Source organism: Thunnus albacares, chromosome 24, assembly GCF_914725855.1.
Source record: "Thunnus albacares chromosome 24, fThuAlb1.1, whole genome shotgun sequence".
Classification (NCBI taxonomy): Eukaryota; Metazoa; Chordata; class Actinopteri; order Scombriformes; family Scombridae; genus Thunnus; species Thunnus albacares.
The window spans coordinates 13,326,934-13,347,242 of record NC_058129.1 but is presented as its reverse complement, the minus strand read 5'-3'; the positions used below and the strand labels follow the sequence as shown (position 1 = coordinate 13,347,242).

General features: G+C 38.5%; 2 protein-coding genes across 7 annotated transcripts in view; both read right to left on the bottom strand.

Annotated features, from left to right (window-relative positions):
• Positions 1-123: 123 nt before the first annotated feature.
• Positions 124-14,417, bottom strand: LOC122976412 (carboxy-terminal domain RNA polymerase II polypeptide A small phosphatase 1-like). The gene is made up of 7 exons (XM_044344867.1): positions 13,290-14,417; positions 5,997-6,145; positions 5,663-5,764; positions 5,152-5,208; positions 4,404-4,496; positions 3,613-3,798; positions 124-3,336 (listed from the first exon to the last, which is right to left on the bottom strand). The coding sequence occupies exons 1-7, from the start codon at positions 13,360-13,362 to the stop codon at positions 3,208-3,210; spliced, it is 789 nt and encodes a 262-aa protein (XP_044200802.1). The 5' UTR covers positions 13,363-14,417; the 3' UTR covers positions 124-3,207.
• Positions 14,418-16,160: 1,743 nt separating this feature from the next.
• spega (striated muscle enriched protein kinase a) overlaps positions 16,161-20,309 on the bottom strand; it is a 55,745-nt gene continuing 51,596 nt past the window's right edge. For all 6 annotated transcript variants that reach the window (XM_044344517.1, XM_044344513.1, XM_044344512.1 and 3 more), the window contains 5 exons: positions 19,310-19,549; positions 18,817-19,040; positions 18,620-18,695; positions 18,280-18,429; positions 16,161-17,734 (listed from right to left, as the gene is read on the bottom strand). In XM_044344517.1, the coding sequence (XP_044200452.1) occupies positions 17,497-17,734; positions 18,280-18,429; positions 18,620-18,695; positions 18,817-19,040; positions 19,310-19,549 (928 nt within the window). In that variant the 3' untranslated portion in view covers positions 16,161-17,496. The remainder of the gene's footprint in view (positions 17,735-18,279; positions 18,430-18,619; positions 18,696-18,816; positions 19,041-19,309; positions 19,550-20,309) is intronic.

The following is a 20,309-nucleotide window of genomic DNA, read 5'->3' as shown; positions in this document are numbered from 1 at the left end:
TAGATTTTTGGCTGCATTTTCATTATATGTAATACATTCAATTCCCTTATTGATTGAGAATCTGCCAATTTGCACTCTTCTCTGTTAATGTTGTTTTGAAAAGACAAACAGCACTTCTTGGACCATCTTTCATTTAGCATTTATGGGGGAAAATGGCATTATTACATACAGTCCATATATAATTTGGTATGATAAAACAACAGGTCAAAAAAATTAGGTTACATCTATTCAATCATGAGTACAGTAACATGAATATTCCATATATTAATGAAATTTGTTTGCTTTATTACTGTGCAAAACAAAATATACAAATCTACTGAATGTGTAAGAAGTACAGTATCAGCGAATGGGCCCCGTAGTGACACAACACTTATTTTATATGTAAGCAAATGACTGAACATTCCTATAAATACTCCTCTTTGCCAATGAATTCCAGGTATCAGCATTGAATCTAATGGAGACGTCACGTGAAAATGGCTTACATGAAACACACATTTGAAAACATTTACCCTGTTATGTGCCTACAACAATAAGATACTATCCTTTTAGTCATTTGCTGGTGTTTTTGATCCATATATTACCTATTAATATATGAGGTAACCAACCAGGTCTTGCAAGAAAACAGCAAGGACAATGTTTCCCCGTGTGGAAAACAAACTGCAATAAATATTGTATCAGAGGACCACTCCTGGGCAAAAAAAGAAATAAAATCAGTAATTATTTAGAAAAGGAACAGGCTAATTTGATTGACAAGAATTTGTTAAACATAAACAAATAACGTAATAGCTCTTAATATGGTGGACTTCATTGTCATCCCTGTTCCATCTTGGTGAAGTCATTTCACAAGCCTGCTATCAAGGCTCTTAGTCAAATCCACCGTTTCATTCATCTGTGTCAACACATGGTATTGTCAACGCATATGAAGGAGATAATAAGAGCCTGAAAGACCCGCTAGAGGCCCCACTGCTCCTTAAAACTGATCGGACAAAAGAGGTCTCGAGTTGCCCTAGAAACTAAGCAACTAACATCACCACGTGTAGCGACAAAAAGTACAGACTCCATGTGCAACACCCATCTGGTCTCTTGTTTTAATCAAAGGAAAATTCCACCCTGAAATCACCTTGTTTGTTGGACAGTTGTTCATCATTTTCTGATAAACTTCTACATCTGTTAGTGGTTTCCTACATTCCCCAGAATGCCTTTTGGCAGCTTTGGCTGAACAAATATGAAGTATGAATGGCAATAGCACTCAAACTACATAGTCTTGTTGCTGCATTGCATTCTGGCCTATTTCCTGCTACAGAGAACCTGACATTCACTGTTAATGTTTTAGATCTATTAACTCCATTGTAGCTGCACTGGCATTATCTTAACATAACGTCATATCTTGCCTAAAGACCATCAACCAAATAGCAAAAAAACGACCCAGAAATCTAAGAAACATCACCGATAGCTGTTTATTAACAGTGCGAAAGGGTTTCAGGGTGGATTTCTCCTTTAAATCTGGACTGAATTAACTCTGTGTTTCTTAAAAAAGGTGTGTCTGCTCACCAGGCACCACACCTCACATATCTTTGAGTCCTTGAGTCCCACTTTTATTACAAAATCCTGAAATTGTTTCCAGCCTATGTGTACCGCTTCAGAGCAAAAAGAAAGAGTGTACTTTGAAGCTTATGAGAGCCGAACGGTCACTTTTTTTTTTTTTTTTTGCACCATACAACTTTCATTGGCCATTCTTGTGTAGACTGTAAATGCTGTGAAAAATTCAAGTTTTGCTTGCTTGTGGCTTTTAAAATGAGGAACAGAAGTTTTAATGTAACACTAACACAACACTGACCTATTCCCAGGCGTTTTTTTTAGAAGTCGATTCTGGTCCTCTCGTCATTGGCGTCAACTGTTCACGACATCTGCTGACACACAGATATACTGCATTCTGGCTGTCCATCAGTATTTACACAACCTTTGGAAATCCACCTCCACTAAACGTAGCAGCTGCTCTTTCACGGTCACATGCAGATGATTTGATACTTGTAGTGTCAGGTTTTTGTGGAAATACTGCAGTCACTCGTTTCATAGTGCTGACACTTTGCTGAGGGCTCATCATTTTTGGTATTTTTTACCAAAAGAAATCCAATGTTCTTTTAAAAGGATTAGACTGACTAACACTGACTTTCACATTGATTTTATGTTCCCACGGATCGAAACGTTTCCTGCTGAAAGAGAACTTAATTGATTTTTTTCCCTAAACACCAACAAATGTGTGGATTTTAAAACCCAGTAATATTGAGTTCTATTTATTATGCAATGCAATTTCTTTTTCAAACTGGGTTTAGTACACAAATTGTGCTGAAATCAATCTCTAAGCTGCAGTGAACGGGAGAACTGTACAATAGATTACTTGTGAAGTGCTGTCCAATCATACTGTTCTGTTATTAATCAATTGAACAACTCGGGGTTTGAACGGGAAACTGTCAGACTTATCCATAACACTGTCATAATTATCCAGAAGGTGATCACGTCGCTCTAAAAACTCTAAAATGACTCCAAAGGATCATATGCTCTTGACTGCAGACAAATAGTGTGATAATTGGCAAAATAAGGGTGCGTGACAAAAATAATGCTATTCCAAAAAATGTCTAAAAAAGGCATCTACAGTACGTATAGACCATCTGCTCTTCCATGACAGGACTGAAGTTTATATGCACGTAAACCTTTCCCAAAATTTCCTTTCCACTTGAATCCCGCTTAGCAAATCCTGCATTGGTTTTACAGGATCAGACTGTCCAATCCATGAGAGAAGTCTATGTCCAGTACCCAGTTTGTGTCCAGAGGATTCATGGCTACAGACCTCTGCTGCAAGTTCAGTGACACTGCGGAAACATCCATTCTTTCACCCGTTCACTCGCATCAGCTGGTTCACGGTAGGCTGATAGGGGGGGAAAGTTACAAGGCAATTTTCAGGCAGTTTTCTGGTTGACCAGGAGGTGGCAGTGATGACACCGTAAAATACTCCCAAATGTGATCTTAGTTTGATACTGGGGAGCTGACGGCTCTGTCAGCTGTGAAGCAGTCTGTGTTCTGGTGGGCAGTGATAGCTGGAGCTGGTGCTGGAGCCTCGCTGGTGTGTGTGTGTGTCTGTGTGTGTGTGTGTGTGTTTCTGTTTTGTACGCCGTTTTGTTCAGAAGTGAGATGATGAATCGAACACTGTTAGCTTGCGGTCCCTTGGTGCTTGAGGACTGTGTAGACGTTATCCACTTTGCTCAGCCTCTCGAAGAACGGGATGAGATCCAGCAGCTCGGTGTCGGACATGTCGTCGAACCACGAGGCTACAGGCACCTGGAAGAAAACACACAAACTATGAGCAACCACACAGGATGGATGTGGTTAAATTCAAATTAACAATGCTGATATTTATCCTTTTCTGTCTCTCACTGTAGAAGAAAACAGGAGGTTGTATCATTTGTGTCATCCTGATGTTCTGACCTCATATACTAAAAAATTTCCACTCTATAATCTGCTTCAAAATAATAAAAAAGTAAAACTTTTCTTGCTGTTACACCCATGACTGTCACCAAGATGACTCAGCTAATGTGCGTTGTCCAGAACACTCACCGCGTTGTCAGGATGGAAAATGTAGGAGGCAGGGGAGTTGTCCACGATGATGACCTTGTTGAGGTCGCGACCAAGGCGGCTCAGGTCCTTGACGTAATTTCCTCGGTGGAAGACGCAGGACTCCCGGAACAGGCGACAGCGGAAAGCACCCCACTTGTCAAGGAGATCAGAGACGGGGTCTGCGTACTGCATTGGTGATAAGAAAAAAGGTAATGGACTCATAAGAGAGTGGTTTACTAAAGGTATAAGCCTGATCGTGACATTTTAGTAAATATTAATAAAGTTGTGCACCTTACGGTTAAGTTACAGATAAGTGAACAGGTGCAGACACAATGCTGTTGCTGTATCTTGATATTTCACGTAGTAAACACATTCTACAGGTGATAAATCATCATACATCTTGTAAAATATACAACTGACATATTTTGTCTCCCATTGATACATTTCATACAAGATTATACTATATATATGCTAGTTTAATTACAAAAACATATTTTGTATGACATGTATGTCATATACAAACCCAACATATACTGTTAGCATCTCATATTACTTGTACATGCAAAATATAGAATAATGTTGAGTAAAATCTGTTTAAAAAGGGCCATTATCATAATAGGATAACAAATATAAAAATTTAAACACTTGTATATAAATATATACCAATAATACTGCTGCTCTTGATGCTTCTCTTGGTATTCAAAATGTGAAATTGTTTCTCTGCTATATCCAACTTAATTGTTCACTGCAGCAGTGACTCTTCTTGTAGAGGCAGTGCAGAAATCTCTCACCTTGGCTAAACTGGCAGTGAACAGAACACACTCAAACAGTTCTCCCATCCTCTTCAGGAACTCGTCGACGTGAGGCCGCTTCAGGACATACACCTGGAATGCACAAGAATCTTTAAACCAGGTTTCTGCACAGTCTTACACTTTAAAATACAACATGTTTCTACAAACCTTAACTGCCTGAGGACCTATGATGTTTTCTTTTAGTGTTCAATATGAGATTTATTATTATGCTGTGCCATATAACTCAAGCATTAAAATTTTATGTCTACATCTGAATTTAAGGTTTTTTATCCATTTCCCAGGCACGACTATTACAATTCCATGTGTTCTGGACTTGCATTAGAAGCTAAATATAAAAAAATACTCATGGAGATCACTGACACACAAACATTTGGCTCCACATGTGAAAACCAGACTTGTTTCCTCAATGTTCCTCCTCCATTTTTTTTCTTCTTTCTGCAGCGGCGGCTGAGGGCAGCGTTCCTGAACCAAGTCATCCGGAATAGGCTGTGCTTGTCTGAACAAACCTATCCTGGATTACTTGAATCAGGCCCAGACCCACGGTATGTTATCCATCTTCAAATCCCTTAAACGCTGGCAGCACTTCCCGTACTCAGCAATGTACCGCTATCGTACACCCACAAGGACAGTGAGGCGCTGTCTCATTAGAGGACAGCAGATGACAACAAGTTACAAAATGAGCATTTTTGCAGAGTTTATGGAGCATGGAGTGTGCAGCCATCAATACCTGGTGTACTGTTCCATCTATTTCCACAGGAATGATGAAATCTGCATTGTTCACAGGCTGTTGGAAGGACAGAAATAAAAGAAGACATGGATATTTCATGATATAAAAGCTGGAGATAAAAACACAACTCTGTCTCTTACCATCTAAAAACATAAGAGACTATGGTATTATTGCAGGACAGATGCAGGTAGAGACAAACAGTCTCCAGTGTGTGTACAAGGAGGAGCGACTGTGTTTATTTGGTTTTAAGAACCAGCTAGTTTGGGTTTGGCATTTGCCAGCGATGAAAGAAATGTCACTTTCAGAGCCAACAACAACTAAATGGGGGGAAAATGTAGAGCTTACAGAGTGTTTCTTACTATTAAACATAACTATCTCTTGATGTAATGTGACCACAAAACAACAGCTACAGTTCTTAAAAAAAAAAAGCCCAAATCGTAACTTAGAGTCCCTGCATCATGTAGGAAATTAAAGAAAACACTTGACACAAGCAACGTTGGCTTTTTCTTACCTTAAAAGAGCTGTGAACTAACGTCTCATCCAGATCTATAACCACACAGATCTTTCCAGAGTCTTTTGACTTCACTGGAGGCAGCAGTGGTTTCACCTGGATCTAAAAATACCATAAAATTATTCACCCGAGTCTGGACACATCCAGCAATGCGAAAAACACATAAATAACATTTCAAAGATTGTTCAAGCAGAGAGTGCGACATACAAGAAATCCTGACCTCTCTACGCAGATATTATCTATCCTTTGCTGTCAAAACAGGACAAATAAATGCGACCTGAGGTAAATCTAACCAGAGACAGACAGACAGACAGACAGACGGATGTCAACATACCTTGGAGACTGTTCCGTTCTCTTCGACCAGCAGTGGGGCGTTGTTGTTGACCGGTGGTGGCTCAGGCTGGTCCCTACACAGGCAGCAGAAAAGGCTGGAGAAGAGACCTCCGCTCCTGGGCTTCTTGGAGGACAGAGAGGGCGAAGAACCTGCGGAGGAATAGGAGGAGGTCACCAAATGTATTTGCGAAAACCTTTAAATGAGCCACAACCTACAAACAAGTCTGTAAACAACTCTACTTTTATGGAAATATTGTAGGGGGGGGGGGGGGGGGTGTTTATTTCATTCTCTTGAAAAGAAAACAGCTATTAATCATTTAAATTAATAAATTAAGCAAAACATTCTCTGGTTTCAGCCTCTTTAATGTGAGGATTTGCTCTTTTTCTCTGTTTTCTATCATTTAAAAATGACTATCTTTGAGTTTTGGATCGTTAGTTGAAGAAAACAAGACATCTGAAGAAAAGATTTATCATTATAATTATTTAAATAAAACCCTTTGAAATGGATTAATTTTTTTTTTTAAACTTAAAAAAACAGAACAAAGTAATACCACAAAATGTGAAAACTTGCCACAATCATACTATGAGCAGCTGTAAGAGTTTCAACTATAAACCTTTTTAACAAGATTTAAATCAGAAAAACAGAAGCTCTAATAATTGTATTTTAAATATAATTCTCATCTAACTGAGAGCTCCATCTTGTCAGTATTTGTGTGAAAACAGTAAAAAAAAAAAAAAAAAAGGACTTCCAGAAACTTTCCTCATACTTTTGTCATGTGCACAAACCCTCCTGGAGACACACGTGTCTGCCAGGAGCTCTTGCGTAACCGCCTCTCTGATGTCAGCAGCAAACAGACTCCGCCACCACCAATCAACACGCGGCACTTTAACACTTGACTCGATAAAGGGTTTGCAGAGCAGGCATTATAAAGGCATCATAAGCACATCATGAGATCATTATGGAATGCGGTGTGCCAATCGAAACCGGACAGATGTCGCGTGACCACTCGTAGATACATAGAACTGTCTGACAGTGTTTATTTAAGGGTGTTTGTGTATTTTCATTATGTATTGAGCATCTTCTTCTTCTATTACAAAAACAGTAATACTGCACACAACAGCTAACCATTAACAAAACTGTGAAAATGAAGTTTAAATAATATCAAACACCTGTTTACTATCCACAACAATTGAAAACAATATGAAATACAATAAAAAAAATGCAGATACAGTGACAACACTAGTACACACTTAATTTCCTTCATATGACCTCAATATCATGCAAACTCTTACTTCAGGTTCAGTATCACATGTGTACACTGACTCAACCTTTTAAGCCTAATGGATTTGCAGAAGTTAAACAAACAAACAAAAAAATACGGACAATCATTTCCTTTTTTTTTTTTAATCACCTAAAAGGCCAGCTTGAAAGGGTGTGAAGTAACAGCAGCTGGAGCCTCATATTTAAATTGTTTTACCCTCTGGCCACTCGATGTTGATCATTTCATTCACTATTTGAATGGACCTTTTTTTTTTTTTTGTGCAAAAGCTCCGGATGATTTCCTGCCAAACAGATGAGATTAACCAAACACACTTGGTGAACGAAGGCTTCCTCTCACACCCTTATCACTGTCAATCGCTCACTGAGGAGTGACTGTGCACCTGTACAGTAGCTCGACTTGTGAAACTCATTCCTAACACTCCTTTTATATCTTCAGCTTATTATATCATATAGAGCTGCTTGTACAGCTACAGTACATGTGACAAACTCATGCTGTGCGACGAAACTTCTGAATTCTGAGGAAACGTGTGTCAAAAGATGCGCAAAACATGCAGAATATTTCTATTTAACGTTTATTTTTCCAACCTTAAAGCTACATAAGCGAAAGCAAAAAGGGGAAAACTGATTGTTAAGGGATTTGGCTGCTAATGGAAGTGTGATGATATACAGTAGCAACCAGTGCAAAGTAAAAAAAGGGGGGGAAAAAAAGGAAATGTAACAATAAAAAGCACAACTTTTCAGCTGACTGCTACACTTTTTGGCTTATATTGTCTTTGACTTTATGAATGATGACCTTTTTTGACTAGAACTGCAGTGGTAGCTAAAACATTGAACCTCAGTGGGTGGAGCAACAAAAAAAAAAAAAAAAAAATTTTCAGGATTGCAAGTGAGGCAAGAGGAAAACCTGAGTAACCCAAATGACCTCTTGACCAAATATAAATAAAAAAAAGCATGACTTGATTTTTCACGATTTTATCTCGGCAGGTCAGCAGGCTCAGTAGCTGACCTCCATAAAAAATTTAAGTGTCAGGCTTTAAAATCTTAGTTTGATACAGCCTTTTTTTTTTTAAAAAAAAATTGGGCTTCGGTTTAGGCTCCACCCTCTTAAAAATGTACCTCAGTCATTGATATTATTTGTTTGTAAAAGCCAGAACTTGTCTCACATTAGACTTTGTTTCTGTCTCTTTATGCTCCATACTCCCCTCTCTCTGTCTGTCTGGACGTGACTGTGTTACCAACACACAAACCTCTGTTGTCCATCTCTCACGCCTCCTTTCATTCCCTCTCCGCTATTCCCTCCTACTCCATTTGTGGATTCAAACCCCGTCTGACCCTCCGCTGGCCTCTGCCGTGCTCCGGCCAAAACAGGAAGAGGAAACAGACGGGTATCGATGGAGGAAGCTACTTGCCAGCATGTTTTAGTGTAGCAGGAGTAAGCCTGTGATACTGTTATCCATTCAGTTTCGTGCAGGTTTTTTAATCCTAATCAAGTATTTGAGTGGCATCATCTTTTTTTTTACGCATATCAGTAAGAACTCAAATCTCTAATGTGTGCCAAATTTCCCCAAAACAAAAAACTAATAGGAAGAAGAATTTTGAAAATGTGGCACATATCTACAGTGAAATTAATTATACCAAAACAAATCAGAATTGAAGGTTCAGTCTCTTGTGTCATTATTTATTCCCTTTGTTTCCTTTTTCACTCCCTCGTGCCGTCGCTCACTCCCTAAATGTACTCATCATTTCCAGCGTTCACTCCCTTAGCGTCCTCCTTTACTACTTCCCTCCAATCTCCACTTACGTAAAAACACAAGAGCATGCATTTCTTTCATTTATAAAAAGAAGCATTATGACTTTGACAAGCACAGACCTAATTTAAGGAGTGGACACGATTGTAAGATACTGCAGGCTTTCAAGTTAAAGAAATGCTGCTTCCTGAACCTGAATCATCAAAAAAAAACAAAAAACTTGTAGCTGTGTCATCATAATAAGATGATACAGGAGGGTTTTTGTTATGACTTTTCCTTCTTCACAGATCCTTTCGCAGGGTACTTTCCAAATATTTCATTCCTTTGCAGTTCAGACAATGTTCAGGCCATTGTGTCATTCCTCTTAAAATAGGCTCATAATGCAGATTACATACACACATTCACAATTTTTTCCAAGTCTGTCTTAAAACAACAGTCAGGTGCCCACATGAACACTGAAACAGGTTTTGCTCTCGCTGTGATCGTTCTTCCTGTTCATACCAGTCCCTAAAAGATCCCCTCGAATGCGCTTTTAATGTAAGTTAGAGGGGGCAAAATCCACAGTTTGACCACACAGTCATGTCAAAACGCATTTAAAAGTTTATCTGAAGCTTATTAAAGGCTTCGGCGGTCTGAGTTCGTCATATTAAGAGGTTATCTTCCACGGTTACGGTCTTTTTAGCATGAAAATTCCCTCTTAGTGTTACGACAGACTGTGTTTTTCTGTTCAGCTGCAGTGGATGAAAACAAAAAGAGGGAATTTTTCACTAGCAAGACAGTAACTTTGAAAGATATTGCATAGATGTGATGATCAGTATGATACAGAGAAAAAAAAAAACATGTGTCAATGTTCATTTGGGCATCTGACTGTTGTTTTAAGACACTTGAAAAATCGTGAACCCGTCCTTTAAGAGTTCCATAGATAAATCTGACATCCACATTTCACTAGCGAGATTTGTCTGCATTGTTTTAGGGCTGCAACTAACAATTTCATTATCTGCCAATTATTTCCTCAATTAATTAATTAGTCAAACACTCTTACATCTGTTTTATATGCTAGGCCAATGAAGCCACAAAGGATTTGATTACATGTAACGCTTAGACTGACACTGTTCTCATCTTCAGTATCAGTTTTGAGGCATCTAATGTCATCAAAAGGCTTCAAACTTCTTCTTCTTCATGATCTAATCTCATTCAAATTAGTATAATCTGTGTCGTCATGCAAATGCTCGTCACTGCAGAAGTAGCATCTAATTCTGCAGCGTTTAATGGAACACATTTGGCTTTTATTAAACCATCTGTTGACGTCGTGTAAAGTGATCAAATCCATGATGAGCTCCGGGGGGAAACATGCTTGAATCTGAAAAAGCACAACAAATTTTTTTAAAAAGAAAGGAAATAAACAGGCTACCACCGGGAAGGAGATATATCAGTCGGATTATAATCAGTGTGTTTCCCACATAGAAAGCAAATACAAACCACAGGTAATCTCTGTGAATCAGTGAGTTTGTTTTCACATCACTGACACAACAAAAAAAATTTGAGGCAACACTGTCAAATTATCAACAACAGAAGATTAAATGCAGCTTTACCTGGACCAAAGCCTATTTCCCCCCCTAACACCTCTGCCTACCTCAACATGTTATCTCCTGTCTCCTGACTTATAAAAAATTAAATCACTCAAAACGTATGTTTTATCATCGCATGACACTCCATGCGCTCAAGATAAGATGCTCTGCCTTATCGCATCATCTTATCAGCCCCGGGATCCATTTTTTAAAGCCAGATAGTTTCCTGTAATAGACGCTTCCACTCCTTTTTTTCTCGATTATTTCTGTCTCTCTGACAGCTGAGCTTTAGTCAGATTGTAAATTTGGCAATTTTCTGCAGCTGCTATGATCTCAAACATATGGAAACCACTAACAACACAAGACTGATCTTATTCCAAACGTCTTAAACATCACAGTTTTATCAGTGCCTTATGGGCTTGACCCCAGTGTAAATGATGTAAATGATGCTATTGACTAAGCTGCCAATATCTCTAAATGTGCCTTAATTAATGACAAGTATTGAACTATTTTGTGTGGAAAAGCCTCTGATGCAGCTGTTAAGACTTTCATGCGACAATAAAAACCCTCCAATAAAACCCGGATTAATTAACATTTTTAGATGGGTTAGTAAAGTTTCCGAGTTAAAAAGAAACACCGCTTTAAATACGTGAAATGTGAAAACTTTCTCGCAGGTTTCTGATAGAGGAACCTTCATCTCATCGCAGAGTGATATCTGATATCTGGTATCCGCCTGTTAGACTGTTTATCTGATAGATGAGAAAGCACCAGATCACTATGTCTTGGGGGCCTGGTTACAGAAGTGACAACGCCAGGATTGGCGGCAAACGATGAATTGGGTGTAAGCAAACAGCATTGTGCTGCCTTATTAATAGATCAGGGAGGAAATGACAAATACGGACCAAAAGTTAGATTTGTCAGAAGATGAGTATTTTAGCATCCACCCAAGCATATTTTCACATTTTTTGAAACCAAAATATCCTTTCAAAGGGATTATGTAGGACTGATGATGGAAATATTTCAAGAAATACATACAAAATACCTTCCTATCAGTCTTAGTAATCTCCCAAAACCCTGTCAACATATTGAGCAACACAGCGAAGTTGAGAAACACTTACATCAAAGATGGCCTTGGATGACACAACAGTCATTTGTAACTTTAATTTTTTAAGGCTGTGATGCTGAGAATCTTACATTTTCGTTTGAAGTTTGAGTTGCACGGCAATCTATAAACACTCTCTTAAGCTTTATACCACAGAGCTGACACATATCCTACAGGTGCTACAATATCAGCAGTTCAATTGAAAGCACTTATGTTCTGTGTAAAGTTTGCTCAGGTGCTTTTACAACCATTTAGTCCACATTTTTACTTACTTACTGTCCAAAAGTAGAAGAATAGTGAGTCTAACTGCAGTGGAAACAAAAACAAAACTGTAAAGATCCCCTAAATGCAACCTAACCCTGCAGTGAAACTGAAACTAAAAAGTTGTCTCATGATTCGGCGAAGCGAACAAACAATGGTGTTCATAATCAAAAGAAAATCTCTTTAGGCAGGCCAGAATAAACATGGAAGTTTGAGGCTGTGCGGTTGTGTGTCACAGTGAATAAACATGTTCATTAAGTGTGGGGACGCAGTTATGTAATAGATTAAGCTGCTACTACACATTTACAAGAAGGCCGGTGCTTCACATTTCAGCCACAAATCATCTTCTAACGTGTAACGTGTTGCCGAAACATGAACTACGCTACCTTCTGTGTGTCTTAATATAGTCTTTAACAGCAGCCACAAGTTAAATATCAACATTGTTTGCATTACTATGACAGTATGCAGGTTCAAAGTGGCAGCACACATTTAAAAAAAAAAAAAGCAGGATTATGGCCTTCACGAGGAGGACAGGCAGCATTTTCTAGGGGATGATGACTGATAGTCATCAGATTATTCAGTAACCTGAGTTTACACTCTATCTCACTGGTTTGTGTACAGTGTCAGTGCCAAAGAAAATCCATACTACTGAACACAGTACTGATAAAGTTAGTGTTGCAGTGTGGAAATCTGCATTTCACAGAAACAGTCATTTAGTGAAGAGGGAAACAAGAGTGGCATTGGAAATTTAAAAAAAAACAAACAAAAAAAACAATACTAAGAATCATGACAGATATGAGGAAACACAATACTTTAACATTTTCACTATGAAACATTTCAGCAGTAGATATGTATTTGATTATGTCCCTGTTGCCATTATTATACATACACTTAAGGATATTTTAAGGCTTTCTGTTCTATTATAAGTAACATCTGTATAATATTCTATACAGATGTAAAGTGGTGACTTAAACGCATCTTTCTGCTTTTAATCATATATTTCTATATCTTAATTTGTACATTTGTACGTCATTTCCTTTGCTTTCATCACAGACCAAAGGGCCGCAGCCATAATCTATGCAGAGCATAGAAACTGTGACAGTTTTAGTGCTTTGACTTGTTTGTAGTCCACTTTGTTCTGGGTAATATTTGCGCAGCAGTGCGGACTGTGATGTGCTGTTACAGTAAATTAGATAACTGTGTGGTTTTTCCAGTTGAGGATCGTGAACTCTGACTCGCAGTTGGTGCAGCACAACTTTTTTTTTTTTTTTTTTTTTTTTTTTTTTTGGACATGAGTGCATAAATAAATGAATAAGTAAATAAAAACACTTACCCCTCTCCCCTGCGGCTTTATTCCCCTCTTCATCCCGACTGACTTGGGTGATTATTGAGGACGGATTGTCCATCACATCCAGGTCTGGTCCAGAGTGCTGACCTCACACTTTAAAGTTAGAGATTGTTCTCCGACTCGGTGCTGCTGCATTAAAACCAACGTAACATGCAGGGAAAAACAAAAAAGCTGAGACGCAACAAGTTGCCTACAGCGCGCGCATTACGCGCACGGGTGGTGTCGTCCAGCTCGGATACGCGCTAAAGTTTGACGTCTGGAAAGTTATAAAACATTTGTCAAGGAGTTGGCAACTTTGATTCAATATGGTGCTCAACTCCGCTCGCAATTTCAAGATACAAACATGGAGGTTTCAAGGCGTCCCATTTCACTTAAAGTGGCGCAGTAAGGGAATGGCCGCGTACAACGCTTCCTCTTCTGGCGTCTGCAAGTTTGACGATGATCCCTTGTAGTAGCCTGGGACAAAGTTACTCGAATCTTAGCTACACCGGTGTTACAAAGTATTTGGCGACCCGTCAAATTCAATGACCTGCAGCGATGGAAGAATCCTTTACTTAAGTAAAAGTATCAATACCACATTGTAAAAATAATTAATTGCAAGTAAGAAGTCATACTTTTACTTTCGTACTTTAAGTAAGTTTAGCTGGTAATACTTCTGTTCTTTAACATAATTTTAAAAACAAGATTTGTACTTGTAATTAAGTATTTTTACATCGTGGTATTGATACTTTCACTTAAGTAAAGGATTCTTCCAACACCGCAGGTCACACAATCGGATGAGTCACCAAATACGGTGTAACACCTCAAAACTACTATTCTTCGACTCTGATTAAAAGGCAAATATGCACCATTTACACTCCTGACGATGTATATTCTAGGTTATTTTCCAAAGCGACTGTAGTATTAAGGATAAATATATAAACGGTAGCGTAAATGTAGACGCTTCAACTGTCAAAGCAACTGCAACCATCGGACATTAAAGCGATGCCACAGGCGATTAAAACATATATTTACAATACTACGACGAGACGCCGTTACCGTCGTGGTTGGTACTTATTGACCAGCAGGTTTATATGTAGGTTAACGTCGTGTAATGACCGCTGTTTGTGAAAACTTTTCGTAGGAGTTGCCGCAAAGAAACGCCCAGTTTGGGTCTCCTTGAAACTGCCTGGAGCCAGGGAGCGTCGCAAAAGTGCCGTCACTGCCTGTGGTGTAAAAAAAAAAAAAGTTTCGTGCAAGTATAGTCTGTACAAAACATAGAACCTATTGTGATGTGTTTCATTTCTCCTTTCTGTTCCCTTATGTGACACTAATACGTTATGTTATGCTGTTTGTTTGGTATAAACATGTATTCAAGTACTTAAAGGGAAATTTTAGTATTTTTCAACCTGGACCCTATTTTCCTATCTTTTTGTGTCTAAGTGCCCAGTATTGAGCGAGAGCGCTGCAACCAGCAGCTGCAAAATGGGCTGCAATGTAATCTGACAGGGTAATAGTGCTTGTTTTTACCACTGCCAGGCTCAGATTGTTATTATAAGTGTCTGACAACATTATGGGAAGGACCATACAGAGAAATAAAACTTTTTTCTTGACCATTCACTTTATCCAGTCTGTTTGTCATTGTGTCTCACCAAGTCTTGTTCAAGGAGAAGTCTCCCTCTGAAGTAGAAAGTGCAATATTTCCCCCTGAAATGTAGAGGAGTAGAAGTACAAAGTAGCATAAAATAGAAATACTCAAGTAAAGTACAAGTACCTCAAATTTGTACTTAAGTACAGTACTCGCGTAAATGCACTTAGAGTCGTTATATGCTACTCTATACTCTGTACTCCATTACACCTCAGAAGAATATACTGCACTTTCGTTATGAGTTGTATATTAAGATTTTACATTAGATTAACTTAACATAAACTGTGGTTCATTGTTATAGGTTACCAAATAGTAAATAAAGTAGCTAAAATGAGCACTAAATCAACCAACAAGTAAAATGTTACTTACACTAGTGCATTATCATGATCCAATAATAAAAATATATAATAATATGACTGATTGGGGCAATTCTTCAGCCAAATGAGTAATTTTAATACTTTTAGTACATTTAGCATTTTGCTTTTCTGTGCTTTTACTCAAGTATCATTGTCACTGCATAGCAGCAGCTATTCTATTCTAGCTGCTCATTGATTTGTCCATGATGATAATGTTATACAACGAGAGATAGGACATGGCTAATGTCTGATGGTTGACACATTTATATTGTGTTACAGTATATATCGTCATATCACTCAATCCTATATTGGACTGTCAGAGAATATTTTTAAACAGGAATATTATCATTGCAAGCTTACCTTTTTGCAAACTTTCTGGATCCATCATCCATCATACCTCTCTCCATTTTTCTCCCTCCATCTGAGTAGCTTGCTCATTGTTGTGTGTTGCATTGTGGGACAAGAAACCTTTTTGCAATGCAACAGACATTTATAATAACACCAATGCTGGCTTTGCTAAGTGTAAGTGTGCCTGTAAGCCATGACAAAGTAAACATGCATAATAGCAGCACTGTGGAACTGGCAGATCTGACTGAGATGAGACTATTATTGTTATTGATTGCACCTGTGCTTCAGAGTTAAATTGTTCAATACCACACTCAAAAATCAGGCAGTTTTTTTGTCTTAACATACTGAAATGGTTAGTGTAGTATGTTAGGGGTGAGACTCACATATTCAGACATAGTTGGCACCATTATTCGGTGCAACTGCTGTTAAACTGTTTCTGCTCTCAAAGTACTCAGGCATTCAGGAGAAAGATGTAGAAGCTAAGTGCAATATTAAATCCTGCTCAGAAAAAGAAAAATGTCCCAATTGTATCAATAGTTTATTACATACTATCTCATAAAAACATGTTCAACTTTTTCCACATATAAACACCGCAAATTGGTACATTTACAAATCTTCAACCATCCAAATTCATACAAAAAGGAACACTGTCATAGAGCAATACACAAGACATTCTATTATTACAAGGACTGCATGTACTGTATGTATGCATGTATAAATGTTTGCATGTATGTAAGAATCTATACGTATCTGTCTGTTCTTGTAAAGTCCAAATATTGTAGTCAAATTTTTGCTTTGTTCAAATAATAAATCGTGAATTAGTACCAATGGAGACACATTTACAAGATAAATATTTTGGATATTAATCCGATTTAGGCACTAACTGGGTAACCGTGATTAGACCAATGGGTAATACTGAAAAACCACAGTACTGTAATTTACCAGTGTGTATGACTTTTCCAAGTAAAATGTTATCTACATTACTGACTGCTTTTCATAGTTGTATTACAGTAAATTTCAGATGTAACCACAGAACAATAAGTTCACAAATTCCTAGCTCACCCTAAAATAGTTCAGTTGTACTGTGTGAATTTAAACACCAATCACAACGACACTCTTTTTTTTTTTTTTTGCCTCAATACTAATTCGAAAAGTGAATCAAAAACGCTCGCCCGCACACACACATGCAAATAAATTAACAAGAAAAAGTAAACAATTTCAAGAAAAAAAAAAAAAAAAGATATTTTTGGTTTTGAGTTTTAAAATGTGTAAGTAAATGCAAAAATAAATTAGCAGCTTAAATTATGGTACATTCACATGAGTTGTTTACTGCTAAATTTAGTGACATAAACAAGGCTGTGCTGTAGAAATGCTAATGATATACATGTTCCAGGCTGATCGTGCAGAGTTGCTTATCTAAACCAAATATTAATGTGCAACTTCAGAATTCACAATGTGACTGAATGTAACTGAGAAATTGTGCACTCAAAGAAAACCATAGAACATCCTGTGTCCTTTCAGCGGATTAACGAGCAGTTCTGAACTCCTTCAACATGTCACTGCGGTCTGCTTCTCTTTCCTCATGTTTTTGTTTCATCTCAGAATCCCATTAGTATTGAATGTTGAAATCTCCAAAAATATCACATGGACTCCTGTCTTTTCAGCTATCCAGCTGCCCGCCGTCCTTGCGCCTAACTTGGCAGGCTGACATTTTCAGACACAGGAGAGTCTCACAGAGGAGTTACAGCTTTACGATGCAAAATAAAAAAAGTATTTTTGCATCATTTTGGGCAGATCCAACTCTTCAAACCTGTGTCTGGTGCTGCATGTCAAACTGAGACAAACACTGTCCCCGTTTATTTCACTTTGGGCTGGGAACATGCCGTGCAGTCCCAGACATCGGGGACTGGGGTGAGCTCTGGTAGGTGCGCAGCATCACCTTGTGCTTGGTGGCGTCGTCGGCGCGACGGCACTGTTGTTCCACCAGGAACTCTTTGAGTCGGCTGGTGGTGAAGGTGAGAGTCTGCCTCCTCAGCTTCATCAGGTAGGAGTCCTGCAGCCAGGCTTGCATGAAGCAGTCTCGTGTATTCGGACGGGCCCTGAAATGACACACAAACCTGCATTAACCCTAATGTTCTGTTTGGGGCCCCGGGTTGTCTTTAAAACCCCAAAAGACACACTTAACTTTTTTTTTAATAATCTTTATTATCTTTCCTTTATGAGAATTGCTTATGACATGATTTTGAACAGATTCCATGTTTCAGTTAATGGTACATTACTTTTAATATAATCTGTATCTGTGATTGGTGTGGAGAATACTATTAATAATAGGTCTAACAGAGAGTCAGACCTCTTTTAGGTTTATTTAACCCAAACATGCATCTGTGAATGACTTTACCACAAGCACAGTTTGTAGCAAAAGGAAGTCAATGCTTTTCTACAAACTGGCTTTTAATGAGGAATCAGAGGAAAATGAATGGTTGATGAACAATTATTATGACCATTTTTACACACACAGCGGTAGTTCTGAGGACAAGTAAAGCCAGTGTTAGCAAAACACAACCGTTAACATTTTATAGGTTTTCTTTTTTAAAAGAAGTCTACTAAAGGTGTCAGCTGTAAATAAGCTCGTGTTGGCACTCACCAAGGGTAACTGCTCAGCATCTTCTTTACAAAGGAGGAGGCACTTTGGGACACATTTGGGTACAGTTTTGTCGGGTCAAACTTTGCCATCAGGATCTTGGACTCGACACGTTGAGGGTCTTTATCTTCAAATGGCAGCTGACCACTAAGCCTAGAGTTTGAGATATTATTTCCAAAATTACATGTTCACAAGGATTAGTAATTTATTGAAGTACTTTCTTATTCGATTGAACCCTTAACTAAGAAAACATTAAAACTTTGGAGTCATTTATCATGTCTTTCCTCAAAAGCATTTTTTATCTAAATTCATTTGGGGAATTACAAGAGAGCATTTCACTCACATGATGTAGGCGACAACTCCAATAGTCCAAATATCTGCAGGAGGACCCACTACTTCACCTTTCACCATCTCAGGAGCTGGGATCATATTTGTCAGGAGGAAAAAATTTGAGATCAGCATGACCAGTAGATGTTCAGAAAAAGTTCAAACATTTAAATAAGTCAGTTGTACCAAACATATTGGGTATAACTTCCTCACCCATATACTCCAGTGTTCCTGCTCCTATGTCCTGGTGTTTGAGGCTGAGAGGGTTGAAGCTCTGAGCGCTCCCAAAGTCCACGATCTTGATGGCATTGAGGTTGGTCACCATGATGTTTTCGGGCTTGAGGTCCAGGTGGAGGACACGGCGGTTGTGGATGTACTCGACTCCCTGAAGGATCTGGACCAAGTAACCCACCACGTCGTCCTCAGAGTAACGGAACCTTGCGTTAGCAAAAAGGTGTTTTTTAATTGACATCTCGAGTGTTTTTAGTCATTTTATATGGATATTTAACATTCAAATGTTACATGAGTGTATTTAAAACATCTGAATTAACATTTTATCTGGTTTTATCATTATTATGCAAGTTTTTAAAGTTAAATCTCTGTATTTATTGTGTGAAGAAAAACCTTTTCTTGCGTGCTTTTCCCCCCATCAATGACAGTCTGAGTTTGTGTATCTCAGTATGAGGTGACATATCGACCACTCTACCTGTCTATGAGGCTGTACAGCAGCTCTTTGCCAGTGCAGTACCCTGCCACCAGCACCAGGTAGCGCGGTGTGACGTAGGCTTCGTGCAGAGCCATGACCTTTTCATTGTGAAGAGTTTTCAGTATCTCATACTCCTTCAGGACTTCCTGCTTGGTCTCTTGGCTGTAGGGAACGATCTTTGCAATGTAGATTTTGCCTGTCGCGTTCTCTCTGCACTCCCGGATGACTCCAAAACGACCCCTGGCAATGGATCATATGAGATTGTTACTGAACAACAAAAGCAGGAGATAAAGAAGATTCATCTTCTCACAATAGTCCAACACAATGCTGCCTCAATGACAGAACTGTATACCCTGAACTCCAGTCTGTGATCACTGTGATCGATCATTGTGAACTACTGTAGCCCCCTCACACCCTGGACACAACCTGTTCCAACTTCTGGTAGGGACTACAGAACACTGTACACCAAAACCACCAGAGACCGGAACAGTTTCTTCCCCCTCACGTCACACTTATGAACAGTTAATGTCTTACCAGGCACCCCTATTTTTGTGTATGAGCCCGAAAATAAAAAAGGTTGCTGTTCATAACTGTGGTCTCATTTGAAAGGCAACTCTTGAACAGGCTGTATATGCGGTAACTTGTCACATTTTTTATCATCATTTATCTCAACACTCTTCACACTTTTGCACTATTTGTATCCTGTTTACAGCTCACAGAAACGGTTTCAGCTCTACTTAGGCACTTTTGTGCAACTTTCTGAAGATTGTTGTGTTGTTTCTTAGTACAATGAGAACCACTGAACTGAAGTCAAATTACTTTTATATGTAAACATACTTCGCCAATAATGATTCTGAATTAAAGGTTGACCACTAATTATTAGTTTTTGATGGCAGTTGATAAGAAAATATTTTCTAACTGGAGACCCTTAAGGTAAGATTTTTGTACTAATATCCATCCTTTCCCCCAGAATAGTAGATTAAGGAGTGTGGAAACCCTC